General features: G+C 43.7%; 1 protein-coding gene across 3 annotated transcripts in view; it reads left to right on the top strand.

Annotated features, from left to right (window-relative positions):
- Positions 1 to 21,179, top strand: part of HEG1 (heart development protein with EGF like domains 1) — a 55,278-nt gene extending 34,099 nt beyond the window's left edge. For all 3 annotated transcript variants that reach the window (XM_027637070.1, XM_027637069.1, XM_027637068.1), the window contains exons 15-23: positions 725 to 819; positions 2,133 to 2,191; positions 2,605 to 2,765; positions 4,457 to 4,591; positions 9,942 to 9,984; positions 10,087 to 10,124; positions 10,655 to 10,742; positions 12,228 to 12,402; positions 13,966 to 21,179. In XM_027637070.1, coding sequence (XP_027492871.1) covers positions 725 to 819; positions 2,133 to 2,191; positions 2,605 to 2,765; positions 4,457 to 4,591; positions 9,942 to 9,984; positions 10,087 to 10,124; positions 10,655 to 10,742; positions 12,228 to 12,402; positions 13,966 to 14,115 — 944 coding nt within the window. In that variant the 3' untranslated portion in view covers positions 14,116 to 21,179. The remainder of the gene's footprint in view (positions 1 to 724; positions 820 to 2,132; positions 2,192 to 2,604; positions 2,766 to 4,456; positions 4,592 to 9,941; positions 9,985 to 10,086; positions 10,125 to 10,654; positions 10,743 to 12,227; positions 12,403 to 13,965) is intronic.
- The last annotated feature ends 929 nt before the right edge of the window (positions 21,180 to 22,108 follow it).

Below are 22,108 nucleotides of genomic sequence, written 5' to 3'. Positions count from 1 at the left end.
AATTATAATGTTATCTGCAACCGTATTTGTTTTTCTGATGGAACATAAAGCTGGAGCTCTGAGTTCTCATTTCCACTGAGTATCTCATGACACTTAATACAAGATTTAGGGGTATTATCTCTCCAAGTCTGGACAACTCAGATTATTGCATTCTACTGCTGTGAATCAAATATGAATCTAAGCACAGAAAAATGCATCTTTTGGACCTCTTTTCAAATGTCATTGCTCATTCTCTCCAACAGTTTGAAAAATGAAAATGTCCTTTCTACGGTGCTTTATTTTGACTTGCTGGTTTGCTTTCCTTCCATTTCAGGGAGGGGTAAGAGATTTGATATGTTTACCCCAAATTATCATAAATAGCTTTGGTACCTGTAACTTGTCTTGTTACTAATTTTACCAATTTCTCTCTGTATTCAGGAATCCTTTTAAATTAGTCTGTGTTCCTATATGAAATGTATGAACACTGCAATGAAATGCTGGCTGTTCAGCAGCATTGAGCTCTGGAATTTGACTGGGACTGTGGGAACATTGCAACAACACTTGGGAAAAAACCCAAGGCTGTGACTCTGCTTTACTGGGGCAATGATTCTCAGATGCGAGTTTTCTGTTTGCTTGTAAAGAGATTTTCCATACAAACAGCCTCTCATGTAAGGCAGATGAAACCACATCTACATACGGCACAGAGACATGTGTTCTGACTAACTTGTCTTGTTTTCCTTTTCAGTGAGAATATTTATTGGCCAGGTCCCCCTGAAACCTAATATCACCCATGGGAAGTATGCAGAGCTCTTCCACGTTGAGAGGGAGATCCTGGCCATGGTGAGTCTCCTTGCTGGGGCTTTGGCAATGCTGATGGGACAAGTTCCCTTTGCTCCTCTTATGGTTGTCGTGGGAAGCCATGAGTCTGCAGCATGGGTTTAGCCTTTTCAGTCATTGAACTACCCTAGTCTGGTGTAAGTAGGACTGGTGAATGTAGTCTTTTAAACTCATCACGCTTCTCTCCTCTGCCCTGCCCCAGCTGTCAAGACAGCAGTGGAGAAACCTGGCTCCTTATGGGGCTTAAGGCAGCATATCTGCCTGGAAAATCCCGGATCCCTTTTCCTGAAGTGGTGTGCCTGGATATACACTTCAGTAGCCTCCATCCTCTCCTACTGTCTTCTGGCTTCATTGCTTTTTCCAGATCTCAAAAGGGCATCAGTGCTCCTCCAAGGTCAAACATTAAAACAGTAACTCTGGGCCCCACCATTCATTAGTAAATCTCATGGATGCTGGAGCAGGTTGTACTGCAGCCACCTTGCTCTCAGCCATACGCTGTGGGATGAAGCCCAGCAGCAGCACCCACCCAAACATACCTTCCTCTGGGTGGAGTTTCTCAGCCATTTGATTGTAGCCATGTGACCCTCAGTCAGCTGAGCACAAGCACCAGATGAGCTGTTGGCTGCCCCATAGGCTGAGCCATCAGTTGCTCCAAAAAGACCCCTGGGCTACAGATAGGTACATCTCTGTACGTTTTTTATCCAGTTCATTGCATGCACAAGTTCATCCTGTTAGCAGTTCCTAGACTGGCTGCACTTTGTTCCAGCTTTTTGGAATAGGTGATTTGGAGATGCTGCCAAATGATTTGGAGATGCTGCCAAATGCATTGGGGGGAGTCACCTTGATGCAGCCCACACAGCTTGTGCTGGGGAGTAAATACAAACAACTGCACAGATCCAAGGTCAGGGAGGCTCCTCAGAAGATGTTCAGTCTCTGAGGTGCTGCTTTGAGATCAACCTTGCACGGTGCTCTCTCCCTGCTGACATCTGGCTCATCCTTGGCCTTTGTGGTCACTGCCCAGTGGGGCCTCAGGCAGACGCTCATGTCAAAATCCCCAAGTCTTTGTTCTTGTCCAAGGCTGCACGATAGTGACTTTGTCCATCTCTTACTGGCAACAGGGCAGTGCATCTTTCTTATAGAGCAAATGAACTGCTGGGATGTACAGAGCCCCTGTGGTCTCAGCAGGTACCTCTGGCAAGCACAGGGGATAGTGTCAATGACCCAGGAGGACCATTCCATGCTATGTCCCACTGGGCTGCCTCCCTCCATAATCTTCTGGGGCACTAACAGCTGCTCTCTCCTTCCCTTCCCTGCAGCTCAATGCATCACTGTCAGGCTTGCCGGGGTACCACCACTCCACTGTTAAGGCAAGCAGGTAAGACTAAAGCTACCAGGGGAAGAATGAGAAACTTGAGCATTTGGGATGTTCAGCTTGAGATCCACATTCTCCATCTTGAGTTGGTGCTGGGCTTGATACAATCTGTCCTGGCAGTGGTACAGGGCATGAGGAATGCCTGACCATCTTGCCTGGTTTTGGGACAGGCTTGGGAGCTTCCCAGGAGGGATTTATGACTGGTTCCAAAGTGAGCTACCAGCATCCATTCCAGCTCCAAATTTTCTTCTCTGTGTGTAGTTTTTTTCCTGTTTTTAAGGTCTGTTACAATGCATGTAATGCTGTGTCTGTGATAAGCATGGCTTATGTTAATCAGAGTCCTATGTATAAGGTGCTAATGATGACATCAGAATTAACCATGATACTCAGGGCTGTTTTGTTTTGTTTTCTGTTAGGGAGGCAAATATTGTGCATGTTTCAGTGCAATCCACGTTCTCTTTAGCATCCAATGTGACTTTCTACGATGTTATCAGCAGTGTGAAAAGCTACATTCGAGCTTGCAAATCCCCCACCGAAGCCTGCCAATTCATCTCCAACCTGAAACCATTCCACAGAGGTAAACAGCATCTGGAGAACTATGACAGGAGGAGAAAGGGGTGTTTTATTTGGCTTCTTTTATAACAGAGGGAGAAAGATTTGGCATTTGGAAAAGCCCCTATGAATCATTTTATCTTATTTAAATGGGAGTCATCTTAAGAACCTCACAGTACAAAAGGGACCCAGATACCGAGCCTTATCTTTGCCACATGTGTGAGAAATCTGCGTCTCTGTGAAAACATCACACAGCCCAGGATTAGAGGCATTGTAGGGCAGCCTTTCATCTCTGGGATGTGACACGGGGCCCAGCCAGATCAAAAAAGCATAAGTCTTAATTCCACCCACATGGCTGGGAGCTGAGAAATGGTGTGAAAGCCAAGAAACAAAACCCCTCCAGTGAAGTCGATTAGAGCTGCTGGAGACTGCACAGGGAGCTCGTCTCTCCTGCCTGCCCAATTTCAGTGTTGCAGGGTGTAAAGATGGTTCACAATTAAGACCTTTTGATTTCTGTACTGAATCCTCTACCTGCTAAAGGGGAACGTGGATGCAGCACAGAAAGATGTGGAGAAGGACACCAGTGTTGTGCATGATCTTCTCAGGTGGACCTTGTTGCTGGTTGTAGCTCTGGTTCTCGCTTCCTGCAGGACTGATAGAGGAGATTTAGCTTTGAGAGGTACCTCAGGATGCATGGAGTGAGCACCCTTGAAAGATAGTCTCCTGCAAGGAAACTGCTGCACATGGAGCTTTGTGACTTTGGGGTTCAAGGCTTCGAGGTTTGGCTTTGAGGATGAAGGGTGACAGTGTTTAGCTTGGCTGTAGAGGGAAACTCCTTGTATCGTTTTGGGAAAGTAAACATGAATATGAGAAGTTTAGTGTGCTTTTATTGTAATGTGCTGTATTTTAAAGCCACACTGCACCATGGATTGCATTAAATTGTTTGAGTAGACCCACTCAGATTATACCTACACATTACCTCTGATACAATGCTTCTGGTAAAGTCTACTTCTAACTTGAAATAAGCATAAGAAACAAATTGTAGTCTTGTGTAAGTACTTAAAAAAAAAAAAAAAGTCAGATAGAAAAAAAATTGGATCTAGCAGGGAGTGGTTTATGAAAGGTGACTGCCAAATGAGTGACATATTTTCCATAAAATCATATTTCTCACGAATATTTATTCATTCATTTAGTCTGACCTCCCAGGAAAAAATGTAAATGTGGTGACAAAATTTCCATCATTTATCCACAGTTTTGCTGAATGCTCATTGTAACAAATCTGACTTTCTAAAGTAAAACACTGCTTCAAAGTAATGTAAATGAAAGGACAAATTCTTTGTTTGAAAAATGAAAAAATCCAGTGCTTAATATTGAAATGGAAAAAAATTGGTTTGGGCTGAGCAAAATATTTTGCTTGATATAAACTTAAAACCTGATTTTTTGAGTTGTCTCATGGGGTGAATGTGTTTCAGCTTGAGCCAAACCAAATTTTTCATTTTCATTTCCCCTTCTGCCTCAGAGCTGAAACATTTATTATCCACAAGAAATGGTGACATAGGGTGATGTTGCCTCTCTCCTAATGGAGCAAACATTGTTAAAAAAAAAAAAAGAGATTAAAGCAGCACATGAGCTGAATGTGATGCCTGGGGAAAGCAAATATGCATAATGGTGGGTTCAGAAAGGACCATGCTGATGTCGGCCACCTCTTCCCAACAGTTGGCAGCTTGTGCGGACAGAAAGACCCTGAATGTGACAAGGAAACTTCGGAATGCACTGACTTCGACGGAGTTGCACTCTGCCGGTGCAAAAGTGGATACTTCAAATACAACAAGATGGACCACTCCTGCAGAGGTATTGCTCTCTGTGTGGTGCATTTTCCCTGAATTTTGCTTAAACTTTTTGTTCTGGTGGAAATGAGTGTGTGTGCGTAGCCCTGTGCATGCAAGAAGCTCAATATTATGAATATATATTAGCAGCTCAAGTTTCTTTTATTTAGTTAGGGGGCTTTTCAGCAGACACAGAAGACACAGTCTCTCTCTAGGAATAATATTATCTCTTTCTGGAGCATGCTGTGAGTCACAGTGATTGAGGAGAGGGAGAAAGGGGCCTGGCTGCTTTGGGCTCCAGTTCAGTGGCACAGAGCAGAGATGACGTGTTTCTCTGCCTGTTTTGATTTTGTCTGAACTCTCAGTGAACTTAGGGGAAGTGCTTTAAACTCACAAGCTTATATTAATACATCATCAATATTTTAAAAATTTGTATCCGAAAATGATTATGAATTTATTTTTCAGCTGGGTTCCTAGTAGAAACTTTAAGCTTAAACGTTACATTATTTTTAGCTACTCCTCAGATCAACAAATCTGGTTTTGCTACGTATTAAACAAGGTCTTTGCATGCCAGTGATCAAAATAACATCTGTAGGATTAGGGTGTCCATTCCCTAGTTTCAGTGGTTGTTGTAGGTCTTCTTAAGAAATGCAGTTTTCTGATGACATATCAATAAGAATTGCAGTAGTGGTTATATATTGCTTCTGGCACTGTCTACTGGGTTGCTGTTGAAATAGGAGGAGATGTTTTGTCAATTCCAAATCTGATCAGAGAGTGAGAAAAATGTGCGTAGAAATAACTCGTGTGCTGCAGATTCTGGGATGGACATCTCATAGTCCTACCTCTCCTCCACTCTACGGCTCCAGGTAAAACCTTTCCCTTTGTGTTTTCCTTCCTTCCCTTCATCTTGTACATTGGATGAAGGATTTCTATTAGGAAATACTGACCATCTCCACTGACCCTAGAGAGTCAGAGAAGGGCATATGTAGTGACTGGAGAGCTGAGCTGAAACTTGGGAGATTTTTACCTAATTCTTACTCCATCATAGACAGTGGGGACACAGGGAAAGTTACTCTATTTGTCTTGTTCATATCTCTTGCCAAGCAGTGTTGTGAAGATAAATACCCAAAAGGCTGCGAGGCACTTGGATGCGATGGTTGCAGAGGGCTAAGAGATTTAACATCTTGTACATGTGGTTACTCCCTACTTATGGATCTTGTTTTCCGTGGAAAATATAAAAACCCTACCTGCACACAGTGAGGCCTCAGTTCCAGCTTCAGCTCACTGCTGTCAGTAGGAAACAGCTTATTGAGCAGCTTCATAGTGTCTGAGTGATAAGTTTGATGTGGGATTTAGGTTGTAGTGCATGAGGATAGTACCAACTGCATGGTACCACACTCCGACAAGATACCAGATTTTCGGTATCACTTGTTCCCATCTGGGTAAGCCAGGAGGTTGGGGTTTTTAAAGGCTTTTTCAGAAGTCAAGCTATGGCCCTCATTTGATATTTAGGGCTATTTTGCTGATGAATATAGCATACAATATGCTAGCCTCTTTGAAAATCTCTGCCCTTCCAGTGCCTAAACAGGAACTGAGGTCTCATGAGCATCCGACCCTCATTGTGGGTCATGAAAATGCAGTGCAGTAGCTCCAAATATAGCATTTGCAAAGAGGGAAGTGGCTATTGTGCTGCCCTGTCCGGTCTCCCCCGTGGGAAGGCAAGTGTGGCTGGGAGAGCTGCTGGGGCTTGGGGAATTGGCTGCCCCAACCCCCAGGTTTTATTCTGTCCTGCTTTGCAGCATCTGTCCTCTGGTTGAAAAAGCATCTCCTGGACCAAGGAAGGGTTGAGTCCCTTGAGTCACAGCAGTTTCAACATGTTGGCCAGGGTACCTCTTGATGTGCAGTTCAGTTGTCTCTGGGTCATTGGTGGTTTTCAACCTTTTAGTGTCTTCAGGGCTATTTCAGTAACAGAGCAACAAACCCAATGTGCCAACTTTTCAAGGACATGCTATTTTTACTAATACAGAGTGTTTCTGGAATGAAGCAAGGAGCAGCAAATCAGGTTTCCAAAGAGACCTCTGAGAGTCTTTTGGGAAGGCAAAGGCATCCTGAAGAGCACAACTCGATAGCTTTGGTTGGCCCCTTACAATTAGGCCTTTCCTCTGTTCCCTGCTAATGTTTGAAAGCTTGCCAAGTGAGTGTGACAGCACAAGGTCTCCTGGGGACATGTTCAAAGGAGCAGGAAAGATGCCAAAGGAGAAAGCAAAGTGGCAGGAAAAGGCAGGGTGAGGAAAGGAAAAGACATAAGCACCAAGTTTTTAAGTAAGAGAGAGAAATGAATATTCAGGATCTTGCTTTTCCTCTTTACTGCTCCTATATCCTCCTGGCCCGAGAAGGGTGTGCCAGTGAGGTCCCAAGGCTGCTCCTGCTCAAGGCACAACTCCAGCTTTGAGAATGCTCAAGGTGTATGTGCCCCACACACGTTACTGGGCTAGGGCTGAGGTTAGGGTGGACTCCAGCATCTGCCTGCCCACTCCCGCAGGCCTTCCCAACACTCCAGCAATGAGCTGGGATATGTGGGGCTGCTGTGCTCATTAAAGAAAGCAACTCCAGTGAGTTCCCTCCCTTCCACTGCAGATTTTTTTATTGCCCAATCTTGTAGTTCATTTTGGTAGAACATTCACTCTGTAATGTTTCCAGTCTGCTTTTGTTAGCAAGTGAAAGGAGTAATCCATCCAGTCATCTTTTGCTAATGCCTCAATGTTATGAATGAGCCCAACAAGGATCCTTTGGGATTTACTGCCCTTGCCCTGCTGTTTCTTGACTGAGGCTCTTAAGTCTTGCCCAGTTACCTCTGGTCTCTTCCTTCACTTCAAATAAACCATCTTAGAGGGAGAAAAATATATCCAGTACAAAAAGTGTCACAATGAGATGCAGCAGGGGGGCTGTGTAATGAACTTCACCCTACCTGTCCCCAACTATGGCAAAATAAATGTAATGAGGGAGGTAGTGAAGGAGTAGCGGGGCTATATAGGGGCAAAGAAAAGTGTGCAAGACCAGGTATCATAGACATCATCACCCCATCATTGTTGGTATCAGTGGCTGCAAGTCTGTGTCTGCAGATGCAATGTTCATGATGTGAGTGCATGAACTCATCTGTCCACACATCCTGCAGGGAAAATGGTTAAGTGACATGGATGCTTCATAAATGGTATATAGGCAAACAGTTTTTCAATATGGCCACAAGCAAGGCCAAGCATCCAAGAGCAGAGTGCCAGGCACACTGTGTGTTGTATCTCCTGGAAAGCCGAGACTTGGGCAGAGCTGCGAAGGGGGTCCGGCAGGTAAAAAAGAGATTCCCAGCTCTGGCTTCCAAGGGTAATATGACACCAGGGTGCATTTAGGCGTTATGAGCAGGCAGAAGATGGGAAATTTTGTTATCCCTGGGCTTCTGACATCTATTTCTGGGAAACGAAATCAAGAGGATCAAAGAGAACCGTTCGGAGAAAAGCTGCAATAATTAGGGAGACTCAAAGATCTCAGTGCCCTTGGCTTTATTTAAGGTAAAGGAGTTATTTGATGGTGAGGAGGAGAAATGGGAACATATAACCTTTTCCAATCTAGTAAGTAAACATCCAAAGTCTGGAATTTGACACTGGGATAATTCAGACCAGAAAGAAGGTGAATGTTTTTAATGGATGGGGAAATTAACTTTGTGAGCATCTGAACCCAAGGTTGTGGTTGATTGTCTGTCACTGAAAATATTAAAATCAGTCTTGGCTGTTTCTCTGAAATGTAGCTCCAATTCACCTTCTTGATTTGAAACTGGAATTAAATTCAGGGAAGTTCTGTGACCTGTATTACAACGGGGAGGTCACAGTCACATGCTCACTGCGGGCATCAGTATCATTTGTTATTGGTACTGGAAGAGCCATAAACTTCTGAATCCAGCCAGAATGCTAGTTTTTTCTTGGTTTACGATGATTTTACCAACCCATTTTAATAGACAACATTTGTCCGTCTTCTTTCCTCCCCTCCCGCACTTTGGGTTTTTGACAATACAATCGCTGGCTGTTCCAGCAGGAAAAGGCATCCAGCGTGCTGGGAGCAGCACAGGAGGGGGTGAGGGCTTTGCTGCAGCTTAGCTGGGACCTCTGCTGGAAGCCTCCTCTTCTCTCTGCTTGCTGGTGTTAGACAGTGCCAGAGCTTTTGGCTATGGGTTATCCCCACAGTTAGAGAGCAAGGCAGAGGGAGTAGGGCTTGAGAGCTGCTGCCTCACCTGTTTTAAGCACATAGTGTTTGAGGGTGAAAAAAATCCATGAACACTTTTTTTTTCACTTAACAATTCCCTGTGGAGTGTGATGCAGGGGTTTCCCAGACCTCTGGGTGATGTCTTGGAGACCCCCAGGGGCTGCTGCATGTGCTGGCCTTGGGTTGTCCCTCTGCCCAAAGCAACTCTGTGTCACTCCTGCTCAGGTCTTTGAGAGACCACCTTCACTGCCTCTGCTCAGGCAGCAGATCTGCAAGACCTCTGGCAGCATTATTGCTGAGAAAAGCAGTGATCTCATCAGTAGTTTGAATCTTATATTTGTGTGTCCAATGTATCATCTCCTTTCCTGTTCATCAGAAGGGTAGTATAATTTCCTCAGATAATTCAGGTGATGGGATAGCTGTCCATAAACACAGAATTTATTTTATTTTGAAGCAATGGTTTCAGTTTTCCATCAACATTTTGCATGTAGCAGTTTTCTGGGTTATTTAGACCTAAGAAATTTAATTTCTATTGTACAGTAAAATGTGATATCTCAAAATTTTATTTTGCTGCAAATTTGAAAGATCAGAAAAGAAAGTGACGCAAGAAAAAAACATTATCATACCACTTTGGGTTACCATAACTGTATTTGCACAACTTTTTGTAGCAATACTAACATTTAAAAGTAATTAATAACGTGCACCAATGCTAAAGCAGCGCTGTTCAAATGAGGTTTCAAAACAGAAGCTGGAGGCACTTGCAGATTTTTTACACTGCTGTTTTGTGGGAAGCAGTGCAAGTGTGCAGTGAGTTTTCACTTGGGCAAGAAGAAGTTCTGCTGGGAATTACATTACCAGCTGCCCACCCTGTGCCAGACTCCAAGCTGGCTCTGCCTGGAAGCCCTGAAATGGTCCTGTCAAAGCCAGCAGGAGGTGAATTTAAGTGCACGGTATTTTGCAGAGGACATACTGCATCCCATCAAAGTGCATCGCATTCCTGCTGTGCAGCCGTGCTGCTGCCGGGCCCCAAGGGTGGTTGGGGTGGGGCTGCCGTGGGAAGCAGTGATGGGAAATGCCTCCCTGCACCACTACGTGGTGCTCATGACCCTTCTCTCTGTTTTTAGCCTGTGAAGATGGATATAAGCTGGAAAATGAGACCTGTGTGAGGTATGGTGACTGTTCTGCCCTCCTCCTACCCCACCGTCCTTGCTTTGGTGACCTGTCAGCACAACTAAGCAGCTGAAACTCCCTGTTGTTTTCTGTTCTCAGCTGCCCATTTGGCTTAGGTGGATTCAACTGTGGAAACCGTGAGTAACAAATTTTCTTTATTTTCCATGGTGTCAGAAATGGGAGATTTGAAATAAATAATTGCAAATGACTATGTCTAAAATGCTGTAGGTACACACTGCTTTTGTCAGTGTTTTTTGTTTCTTCATTTTCTGTTGAAACAAATTTTGTCAACCTTATTTAACAAAGCTGTCTTAATGCTATGTCTTAAGGAAAGGAGATCTCCTTTCCCTGGATACTCTGTCATGAGTATAGTGGGCACAGATAGTGGGCAGTCTTGAAGCAAGATATTCCAAAGTGAATCCATGAAATATAATTTGAATTATTCTGATCTATCAGTGAAGGGAATCCATACCCTAGGGAAACAAAAACTTGTTCTTCCTTTGTCAGGAGATCCCCAACACCATCTATTTCCCTTGAAATTGCAGAGGGAGGGAAGATAGGAAATAAACAGTTAATCCCTTTGCATGAGGACTGTGGATATGCTGACTTTAGTGTTTCAAAACCACACCACTGTTTCTAAGTGAGTCTCTGTCTTTCCTGTCTGCAGCGTATCAGCTCATCACCGTGGTGATTGCGGCTGCAGGAGGGGGACTTCTGCTTATCATGGGCATAGCACTGATCGTCACCTGCTGCCGGTAGGTACCACCACCAGGCCTGGCTCATCCATGGTGTCCTCTCAGTGGATTACACCACACTTACTGCTTCATGTGTGAACTCTGAAGGACCAAAACATAGGTGAAAGCATAGGATAGCTAAGCAAGTGGGTTAATCAGAGATTCTGAGGTATCACATTGTGCTTTCATTTGGGGCGTATCTTCTTTTTTTCCAGCAGCTAGGCTAAACAACTGAACTGCTTGTCCCTTAATGATACACCTGGAAATCATGTCCTGCAAGGATGGAGAGGCAAAGGAGTCCTTTGCACTCAGAGCTTTAAGGCTCTGAAGCCAGGAAGCAGACTCCAAAAATGCAACCTAAGAGGAAAGGGAGGTTTAGGCAACAGGGGAGGTTATACTTGCCATTTTTCAAGTGCTGTTTGTGTGTATTTATGGCTATTTTCATTTTCCTTCATGGACAAATCCTGCATGTGTTCTTACTCTGTGTGTCTCTCCCTCTCAGACACACACACACGCACACATACATAGTTCCAGTACCAGCAGGCAGCTTCAGTTTGGAGGCAAGATATGCTTGCTGAGGAAGCTCTGCTTCATGATTTATGTATTCTGAAAAGGGATGCCTTGCAGTAACACCCTCTCCCCGCCATTCCAGTCCCCAAATCTAGGATTTCAAAGCTCTCTGATAAAGTTGGCAGCTGGATTTATTGGTAATATAGATGGGGCAGTGGTTTGGTTGGCACAGTGGTGTGCCCCTGTTACCCTGTGTTTTGAGCCAGGGGGACCAGCAAGCCTCAGCCAGGAGGTGAGATGGCCAGTACAACTCCAGACCCCAGAGTGCAGATCTCTGCAGGGGTGGACTGACCTTCTAATGAGTCCTGGCCTTTGGCAGCTTATGTGGCTTCCTGGAGGGTACTCTGCTTTGAACTGGAAGTGTCACCGAAGTCCACTCACACAACATGGTACTCATGTAGGGGCATTTGGTGTCATTCAGACAGGGTCCTTGCAAGTCTTCTTTCTTAGGAATTAACATAGTGTCTAGAAGTGCCTATAGTTAATCACTTGGAGACTTAAATAGCATGAGGCCTCCCATACATTCTTCTTCCTCAAGAAAATTGAGGATTTTTTCATTGACTCAGATGACCACATGCTTTTTTAAGAGACAAGGGGCATAAGCTGGAACAGGAGAGGTTCAAACTGAATGTAGGGGAAAATTCTTTCACTAAGAGGACAGTAAGGCAATGGAACAGGTCACTCAGAGAGAATCCCATCTCTGTCTTTGGAGATTTCAAATCCTACTACATAGTGCTCTGAGTATCATGGTCTGATTTCATATCTGACTTGGCTTCAGAGCAGAAGATTGGACTGTAGTCCTTCTGAGGTGACTTTTGTTCCCAGTCAAATTTCATAATATGAAGTGGTGATCTCTCCTGAGATCATGTCAGAAGTGCATACAAGATAGCGGGATAAGTTTTATGTTTTCACTTTCCCTCATTCTTTTATAAACAGGAAGAATAAAAATGACATAAGTAAACTGATTTTCAAGAGTGGGGATTTCCAGATGTCACCTTATGCTGAATATCCGAAGAATCCCCGGGCACAGGAGTGGGGCAGAGAGACCATCGAGATGCAGGAGAATGGAAGCACCAAGAACCTGTTGCAGATGACAGATGTGTATTATTCGGTATCTATCCATAGCTTAACTATTAACTCTTTCTGCCTGATACAGGAAAGAGATATTCCTTTATTTTTGAAAGTACAGATCCCTTTCCTGCAAGATAAAAGGGCAAAGCAAATGTCTTCCATAGACAGCAAGGCATCAGGAGTCCTATGGGCTCTAACTATTATCTGTGCTGAATATCACAAAGAGATGTCATTAGGAAGAATAATAGAGAAATTTCCAGGAACATGTTGTTAGAATGCCCAAAAAGCCCAATCCTAGAGAGAAGGACAGTTAAGGGTTTTGGATAGACTGGTAGGATTCACTGTAGGTAGTTTTTGTCCTGTCCACCCTCACTCATGATGCGGAAGGTTGAGACCCCTGTCGAGGGAACTTCACCCCAAAATGGGAAGATACTGGTCACTGAGGACCCCTCTGTTCTTCTACTCCTTCCCTCTCCAGGGTACAAAAAGAGCATCCCTTCAGCTCTGAGGGAACAAGGAGCAATAGGCTGTGTAGGGCACAGAAAGGAACAAACATAGGACTTGCTGTTATGGTTGGTACCATCTGCTAATGTTTGTATCCAGAGCTGTGATGCTGGTGTGTCATCTGTCACTTATCTACAGCTACATGTACTTAAAGTGTGTGTGGGTTACTCCTGAGAGTGAAGGTCACAGGATTTCACCCACATCACACATTCTGGACTCCCTGCTTTCCAGAGCAGAGAAGAGAAACATTACTTTTTTTTCTGGCTTGTATTTTAAGTTTTGCAGTAAGCAAGTTTACTGGGTTGTGCAGCATGAAAGAAAATAATCCACTAAGAATGAAATATTTGGAAATGAAAATGAATTTTCTAAACTATTTTTTATACCCTTATTATGCTGACAACTAGAAAGGGGAACTTTTTAGCAAGCAGTGGGTGATGAGGGCTTTGCATGGATCTGCTCTGTAACAGATCAAACCAAGTGGCTTGTTGTTATTCACTGGGTGAAAGGACTGTACAATCTTGGTCGTAGACATCAGCATTCCTCAGCCAAGTGTCCCCAGGGGATTGCCTTAATTAAGAGAAAGAAAGAGAAAGGAAAGTCAGATCACTTTGTATTTGATATATAATTTGAGGGCCTGTGTTGGGAGAGGAGGTATCTATCATTGATGGGGAGAGAAGTGCTCCTAGGTAATACTCAGAGCAGGACACTAGCTTTGATTTTCTGGAATTGTTTCCTTTAAGGATGGCTCTGGGACAATATTCTTTTTGTGAGAGTGGTTTCAATTCCTGAGCTCATCGGTAGAATTCTTTTGGATTAAAAATTAACTATGTACTTAAACTGCACTTGGTGGAGTCAGGTAAACTTCAAGTCTGCTCGTTGGCCAGATGTCGAAATCAAGATTTCATCAGAATAATCCCTTCAGGCAATACGTAACTCCCACACTAAAAATGACTATAGGTAATAGAAATCATAAGCAATCATGTTGTTCCTTCTAGCTACTGAAATAACTGCTGAGAAAGGTGGTAAAGCTGTGCCTGAAGGAGGATTTGAGTGTGAGAATAAGACCCTTTTTATTTAATTTTTTTTTTTGCTAATACAGCCAACTGGACTGAGAAATCCTGAACTGGAAAGAAACGGACTTTATCCTCCCTACACTGGTTTGCCTGGATCTCGACATTCATGCATCTACCCTGGACAATACAATCCATCCTTCATTAGTGATGAAACCAGAAGAAGAGACTATTTTTAGCAGAGAGTGGAGAGGGAGTGGAAGATGGACACAGTTTTGTGGCCCTTGTTCCCCAGGTACAATCTGTCTCCTGGATAATTCAGGCCACATCGATCTTACTCTTCCCATTTAACAGGAAGGACTTTGAACTTCATGCCGAGCATTGCTGCCCTGAGGTATTGTTACACTTGCTGAGCAGCAGAGAGAAGGAGGAGGAAGAGGAGGGAATGGCTCAAGGTGCACATCCCTAAAAGACCCAGATGGAAGCTAACACATGTACTCCATATTCGTCCTATGCTGCATCTTCACTCTTTGAGCTACACGGCAAGCATGGATCAGTATGGGCAGATGAACTGTGCCCAGCACTCTGCATTGAATACCACTAGGGAGTGTTTTGTTTACAGATCTCGTTCACTGTTGACTGTGCTTGCCTTCTTAGCCAGCCTTCATGCAAAGATTCACTGTGCAACTGTGTTTGGTAGGGCAAGTTTGTCCACTCCCTTTTACATTGCTGCATTGCTATCTGCTTTGTGCACAACAGGGAAGCTGGCTCAACTTTTGGCCCTCACCTTTTTACCGGTAGAAGCTCTCCAGGTGGCTGGGTCCTTGCTGAAGCCCAGTGTCTGGCAATATTGGCTGAATTCATGGGTTGATTGTCTCCAAGGAGTGTGGGAAGGTTAGTCATACCACTGCAATTTTGACTGAAAAAAGACATTTGTTCCTATGTACTGCTTTGAAAATCTTCTATATATAGGGAAGAGTCCAAGTATATTGTTGTTTTGTCAACCAATGTTGTTCAGAAGTGATGCCACTGCACATCATCACGGCACTTCCGTATAGGATCCTTTGGGGTTCTGTATCCCTGCAGGGATTTAAATGCCTGTAGAAACAGCAATATAATATTGAATAATTGCTCACAGGGAAGAAAAAGATGACCTGTGCATTCAGCATGCTCTTTAGGAGGAATCTGTGAAAGATCAGTAATGCTGCAGCCTTGGCTGGCAGATGAACCTGAATTCTGGGCACTGAAGATGAAACATTGCATTTTATAATCTCCACAGTCCACCTTGCCTTCTGTAGGAGCTGTGGAGGCTTTCAGGACATTGGAAAATAAGACTCACTGCAGGCAGTTGCATTTAACAGAGAAAAAACATGATGCTTGCACTCCTAGAATAGCTAAGATCACTTATGTTGAAGTGTTTTTCTTTCTTACATCCTAGTTTCGAGTGACTCAGACCAGGCAGGTTTACTCACCCAGGTATGTTAAGTCATATTAGCAAAAGTCTGAACAGACATCAGACTGAAAGCTCATGGAGTGTATTCTGACCTGAACTGTGTACTTAGAGAGATCTTACTAACCCTAGAATAGCTTGGGTTGTAAGGGACCAGGTTGCTCAAAGCCCCACCCAGGCAGGCCTTGAACACTTGCAGGGACAGGGTAACTTCTCTGGGCAACCTGTTCCAGTACCTCACCACTCCCATAGTGGAGAATTTCTTCCTTATGTCTAATGTAAATCTACCTTCTTCAATTTAAAATCATTCCCCCTTGTCCTATCACTACATATTCCTGTGAAAAGTCCCTCTGACTTTCCTATAGCCCTCCTTTAGGTACTGGAAGGCTACTCTGAAAGCTTTCTCTTTCCGTCTCTCTCCAGAGCTTTCTCTTATCCAGACTGAACAGCCCCGACTCTCTCAGACTGTCTTTGTAGGAGAGGGGCTTCAGCCCTCTGAGCATCTTCATGGCCTCCTCTGGACTCACTCGTTCTTATGTTTCAGCCCCTCAGAGCTGAAAGGAGCACTCCAGGTGGGGTCTCACAAGAGCAGAGGGAGAGAATCACCTCCCTTGACCTGCTGCCCACACTGCTTTTGTTCCAGCCCAGGACACAACTTCTGGGCTGTGAGCACACATTGCTGGGTCACACTGAATTTCTCATCAACCAACACCCCAAGCCCTTCTCCTCAGGGCTGCTTTCAGTCCATTCTCCGCATCTGTGCTTGGGATTGCCCCGACCCACATGCAGGAAATATAATGAAGTGTATTTACCGCTTATCTTTACTGCACTGTTAATCTGAGTGATCCAAATCCTGTCCAGATACAGGGTCCAGATACATTCAGTCCTTCTCTTGAATGTGACTATGCTTTTAATTCAAGGTGGCTGCTTGTATGAGGATAACAAATTGCACAGTTCCTTAGCCATTAGCCCACCATCTCTGTAGTGTGTACATAAGCTGATATTCCCTTCTCCCCCACCATGCTTTAAGAGACACAGTGCCTACAATTAAGTCTGTAAGATAGCTCAGCTCACTGAAGCACTAAGGATCACAGGATGTGTCCCCCAAAGTGCCTAACCCCAAGTAAGAGCAGCAGTTCAGATGCTCATGTGTTGTGTGGTCACTCACTGGAGGCAAACCTGGGGTGATGAGGAGCTTTCTGTCAGGGAGCAGGTACGTGCATCCTACAGATGGTGTGAGTTCCCAGATCCTTTCCCAGCACTTCAAAGGCTGTTGTGTTCCCTATCAAAAGTGAGTACCAGGTACTCAGAGGAAGGGGAGATAGCACCAGTCAGTTATTAGCTGTGTTGGCTGAGAGGTTTCTGGTCCCTGCTCAAGTTGCTTTTGTTTTCTCAAAACTGCAAGACAGGAAAGGCACCACAAGTGTGCTTGAGAAGACACAGTTTGGTGCACCAACCATAGCACACAAATGCAGTCTTTTAATGCCTTTTATCTACTATGTAGAAACAGCAGTGTGGGCTTTCAGAAAAGCAGAGCTGCCTAGGGCAGTATCCTTTGCACTTACATGAACTTATGGTGACAATGCATGCAACTTCAAGCCTGTCTGATCCATAATCAGCCTTGCAGCTGGTAGTACACAGCTTATCTGAAATGTAGGAAGGAAAGGAATGGATGCTTATGGGAAGTATTGCTGCCCAGGGAGCTATATTTGAGGAAAGCTTTAATTACAGTATCCAAAATAATGTAACAGGTAAAGCACAGGAACTAGCTGTTCCCTGCCACATTTATCAGTGTTTCCAGTCCATGAATGATGTTCTTGTCCCTTTCTTTAGCAGCTGATCTCTTAATTGCACAGGATCCATTGGCTGATGAGAACTAAGGACTTGACTCTGCTGTGCTGTGGGATCCTTCAAAGAGAAGGTTGGCAGGGTAATTTCTGTGTGGGGGAGTTGCCTCTGTTTTTGAGAGTGCCCAGGACAGAAAGGACTGCCTTTCCCATGGTATGGAGGAGGGTTTTGTCTCTGTTAAAAAAGAAAAGGGGAAGCTGGGAATCATGCTAAATCTAAATCCAAAGCATATAGATGAGCACTGGACTTTGCCCCTGTTTACTAAAGCAGCTTGTCAAAAAGGAAGTGTGTCCCAGCAATGATGGGAATCCTATGATTTGACCACATGCCAGCAATTCCTCAGATTGGGAAGCAGTTAGGCAAATGCTAAGAGGAAAGGATATTTAATTGCTTGATTAGTTCAAAGGCTGGGTCATGCACTCGTGTGTGTCAAGTTCAAAGTAGGAAATACCAATTTACAGTTGCAGATCAGTCCTTCTATGCAAAGAGTAACATGGAGTCTGTGAACAAAACTCCTGGTCTGTATCTCACAGGACATTGTAAATTGCAAGGGATTTGAGTGAAATTGAGATAGGACTATATCCAACTGAGAGCACACAAAAGTTTGTAAGTAATTAATTTTAATTTCTTAATGATCTTCAAATTCTTCTTAAAGCCTCATCTGAGGAGAAGGGATCTCAGTAAATGCAGCAGGATTTTCTGAGTGAGGACTACAAAACTTGGTCCCAAAGTAGAGAATGTTATTGCACTGAAATTTTCTCTCTGCCAAAGAAGGTAAACATTGGGGCATTTCTTATGAGGAGTTATCCATTTCAGCCTGACCTTCTGTTTAACTTTGTTAAGAAAGGAATCACAGAGCCAATGCGTCATCCGCAGGGGAGGGAAAGGGTCTCTCCTGATCTGCCACACCTTCTCTGGGTGTCCTATGAGGTCCTGCTCAGCAGGCAAGAGAGAGTTTAGGCAGGAGGAGCCAGCACCAAGATGAGTGCAGGTGCTTTCCCACAAAGTGATCCAGGAAGTTTTTGTGAAGGTGACAGATGCAGCCTGGGGTGATTCAGCCTCTGGGTCTCTACCAGCCCAGCTGCAACCTGTGCTGTGGTGCTTCTGTCTTCAGCCAAGTGCCACTCACTCCCAGCTCTGCTGGGACAGAAGGAGTATGTGCAGGGCCCTGTGTTTTGTCACAGTTTATAGTGGTTATTTTACTGCAGTTGTTTACTGCGACACCCCAGCGTGGACTCACTCAGCCACAGCAGGGATGTGACCTGTTTCAGTGCAACTTGCCCCTGTTTAAAGCTGCCATTGGGATCCTCTCTGCCTGTCTGCCATAGACTAAGCAGCCTCTGGCAGTGGAGTAGGACTTGTTGCTCCTGTTGGGTATAAGAAGGGTGTCTATGTGTCATCAAGTCCACTTTCAAATATGGGTCCTTCTCTATTCACTACCTAACTCCCCATAGGATGTCTAAATAAATGCAGCTCATTTCTCAGACTGTTTAGATTACTGGCTACACCAAATTGCAAATTTTGAGCACACTGGGTGGTTTTGCCAAGGGGAATTGCTCTCCACTATCCAAGAGGATAAGAGTGAACTGGCATGTTTTTTGTAAGGAGGATGCAAGTGGTTCAGCCAGATGAGGGGAAAGGAAGAAAAACTACACCAGCACTGCACATAAATCTGCTATTGCTCTTGTCTGCTGTGGAAAGCTAGGGGAGCAGTCAGCAAGGGCCCATGGGCAGTTGTGGGGGTGTATTTTTAATTAATTTTGGAAAAAATGCTAGCTCTGTTGCTTGATAGGAAAAGTTGTGACAGGCATGCATTTGCTGCTACAGTGCTCTGCCAATTGTACTGACAAAAGCCCCTCGCCCATAGAAATACCCCTGGCAGTCAGCATAGGAGAGGCAGTTGCAGTGAACAGATCAGCAAAATGCATATTTGAGGGATCATTCAAAAGGCAGTTCTAACACACAGCCTTCCTGTGTCCTTCCCATGCACCGCTGCTTTTCCCTGGCCAGCCCTCCAACCTGCACTGGGAAAATCAGGATCTCTTTTCATGCTGTTGAAACCTCACAGCACTGAATTGGGCTATCTGTGATAAAAACAGGACACATGTATGCCCTTTTACCTCCACATTTAAAGCATTAGGTTTCACAGCAGCAATGAATCTCACTGCTATTACAGCACTTCTTGTAAGTCCTACTGTCATAGTAGTCACTGAGTCACCTCTCGTGAATCAGTATCTGCCTCCAAACTGAGTGATAGTAAAAGGATTTTTAAAATAGCAATAAATTACCGTTAGAGAGAGGTGTTGGTCATTGTGAAATTGTTTGTGCCAATACTTGTAAAGGTTATTTGCTGGGACCTCAGTGAGCCCTAAAGTGAGTTTGGACATTGCTGCAGATACACCAAGTGCTGAGACTTGTCCCTGATGCTGGTCAATGGCCCTATCCATTCCAAGTCCAGCTGAACTTTTCATTCCCCCATAGTAATCTTTAATCTTCAGTTTTCACCCTTAAATTAACAAGAACAGATGCATTTTAGTTAAATGCTCTTCCTATGCCGACTAATGTTTTTTCTTCTTTACACGCAAAGGATATAATCCAGCATCCATGATAATGACTGGGGTAACTCTCCCATGGACTGTATTAAAGTTTTTTTTTAGTCCTGAATTATTCCACCACCAGAGTCACCTGGGTGCCTATTTTTGTAATACTGTTGCTGCCTTTCCATGTTGTATCTATTTTTTTTTAAAGTATACTTACTGCTGTAGCAAGACCTGTATTATGTGAGATTGAACAAAACGGGTTAAAGATCTGAAACACCTTCCCAAGAAGAAAGTGAGTGTGAATTCTGTGTATTTGTTTTACTGGTCAGCCAACCTGTTCCCTATCATGTAAGATCTTCTAGGGATGTAGAGATGTTTCCTGCAGTCACACGTAACAACTACTCTTCAGTTCACTCTTACTTGTCTCTTTAGAAATGAAGCAAGATCTCCTAGTTTCAGAAGGGGTATGTGCTATGTGCTCATAAGAGTTTGGGACCTTTTCAATGTGTATCTAATTGTTCATTCCCTTGAATTGCTGAAATTCAAAAGCAGGAGAGATATTCATGAAGGGGTAAGAAATAAATAAAAAAAAGGAATACACCTGATTTACAGAAATGTGGCATCAGTACTGTGAGGTGTGGGATGACACCTCTTCTGCGTCTAGTCTGTATTGCATGTGCATAATATCCTTGTTGAGGGAACACCTAGAGACAGGGGCTGATGTTTCTCAAAAGTGGTATGTAAATGCTAAGTCTTTATTCTGGTAAAATGCTAGAAGGAATGGGAGGCTTGCTTGGCTTAATGACTGCAGCAGGCAGCCCCCAGGTCTGCAAAATCCTATATGGAAAAGTCCTGTGGAATACAGTAAACACTTATCACTGATCACTTCTCTTGTGCAGTGCCCTAGAATTCACCTGACAAAAAAGGTCTCCAATAAAATCTCCTAGGATGGGTTTACTATAAAAAACAAAACAACGGAATAAATACTTACTAGTTTTAAAGGAAATTCTGTTTAACTCAGTCATTTGCTTTAAACCCTGTTAAATTCTGCAGGACCTTCTCCTATCAGAAGATCAAACTTGTGTAAAAGCATAATGGTTTGTTTGAGCAGCTTTCAGAATTGCAGTAGTAAAGCTCAGCTTTTGTCACCTCTGTTTCAAAAGGTAAATTTTCAGCATTTGTTTGTTCTTCTGAATGTAAACCTGCTTTATGTTCTTGACATTGCTCCATTTCCTTCCCTTTATCTCTGAATGTTTGCTTCCAAGTCGCTGGAGTTCTGAGGATGTTTTCCAAACCAGTATTATTTAAAGTTGTATCATATTTTCAGCCGCCACTAATTATACAGTACTGTAGTAGCAAAATATAATTTTTAAGGATTGGATTATTTTTATACCTGCATCCAATATTATTAAATCTGGCGTTCTAGTCAGTGATATAAAAGGATACAATAAAACAATGAATATTACTATGTCTCTGCTTTTTTATTTTCTTTAGCTGTGCCTGTAAAGAAAAACATATGCAATTTTTAGATGATTTTAATTATAGAAATCCCAAAAATAAGAAATTGTATAGTTCTTTTGTTCTTTGTATGGTGCCTCCTGATTGAATAACTAAACTGAAAAGCAGTGAGGAAATGAGTATGTTCTGTTCATTGTGCCAAACAAACTTCTGCTCAGCTGAAACACAAGTTGTGTTCTGATACATTTATTTTGGTAGCACTGAGCAACTCAGTCTAATTTTAATTTTTCATCAGTTTAATTTTTCATTCTACTGGAATTGGTGAAGTTGTGTGTTTATGTGTATGAGTGCATGTTGAAAAGGAGGACAACCTCAGGAGACACAGGTGCAGCAGGGCTGTTTGCAAGGGTAAGGGACTGGACCTGACCACAGTGAGATCACTCCTGTCTCAGTAACTGTTGCTGGAGACTGTGAAGGATATACAGCTGAGTGTCCCTCAGAGGAAGAAGGAGGGCACTTTGAATCCAGATGAACACGAAGGCTGCTGGGAAAAAGCAGGAAAAAGCAGGCTGCTGTGGAAGAGCATTTGGAGCAATGGCAGGTATGTTTAGCTGGGTCAGTTTTTTCCTATATTGCTCCAGACCAGTACAACATGACTGTGATAGCAATCAGATGGGACCAAGGTGGGATTCATCTGTCCTATCAAAAATTAGGTGGCCAGTTTGAACACACCATCTGGCTCCTCCAGTAGCCATGAAAAGAGACAAGCATCCACAGAGAGTAGCTCACCCCATGGTAAGATATCTCTCACTCTTGACCCAAGATCCCACACCAGACAGCTGCCTCAGATGAAGTGGGTGCTACTCACAGAGCAATGAGCAATACAGAGTGTAAAACATTTATCCTGAAACTTCTGTCTACTTTCTATTGTGATAC

Source organism: Corapipo altera, unplaced genomic scaffold, assembly GCF_003945725.1.
Source record: "Corapipo altera isolate COAL_440 unplaced genomic scaffold, ASM394572v1 45, whole genome shotgun sequence".
NCBI classification, from domain to species: Eukaryota; Metazoa; Chordata; class Aves; order Passeriformes; family Pipridae; genus Corapipo; species Corapipo altera.
Note: the sequence above shows the minus strand (reverse complement) of the source record. Positions and strands in the feature narration are given on the sequence as shown.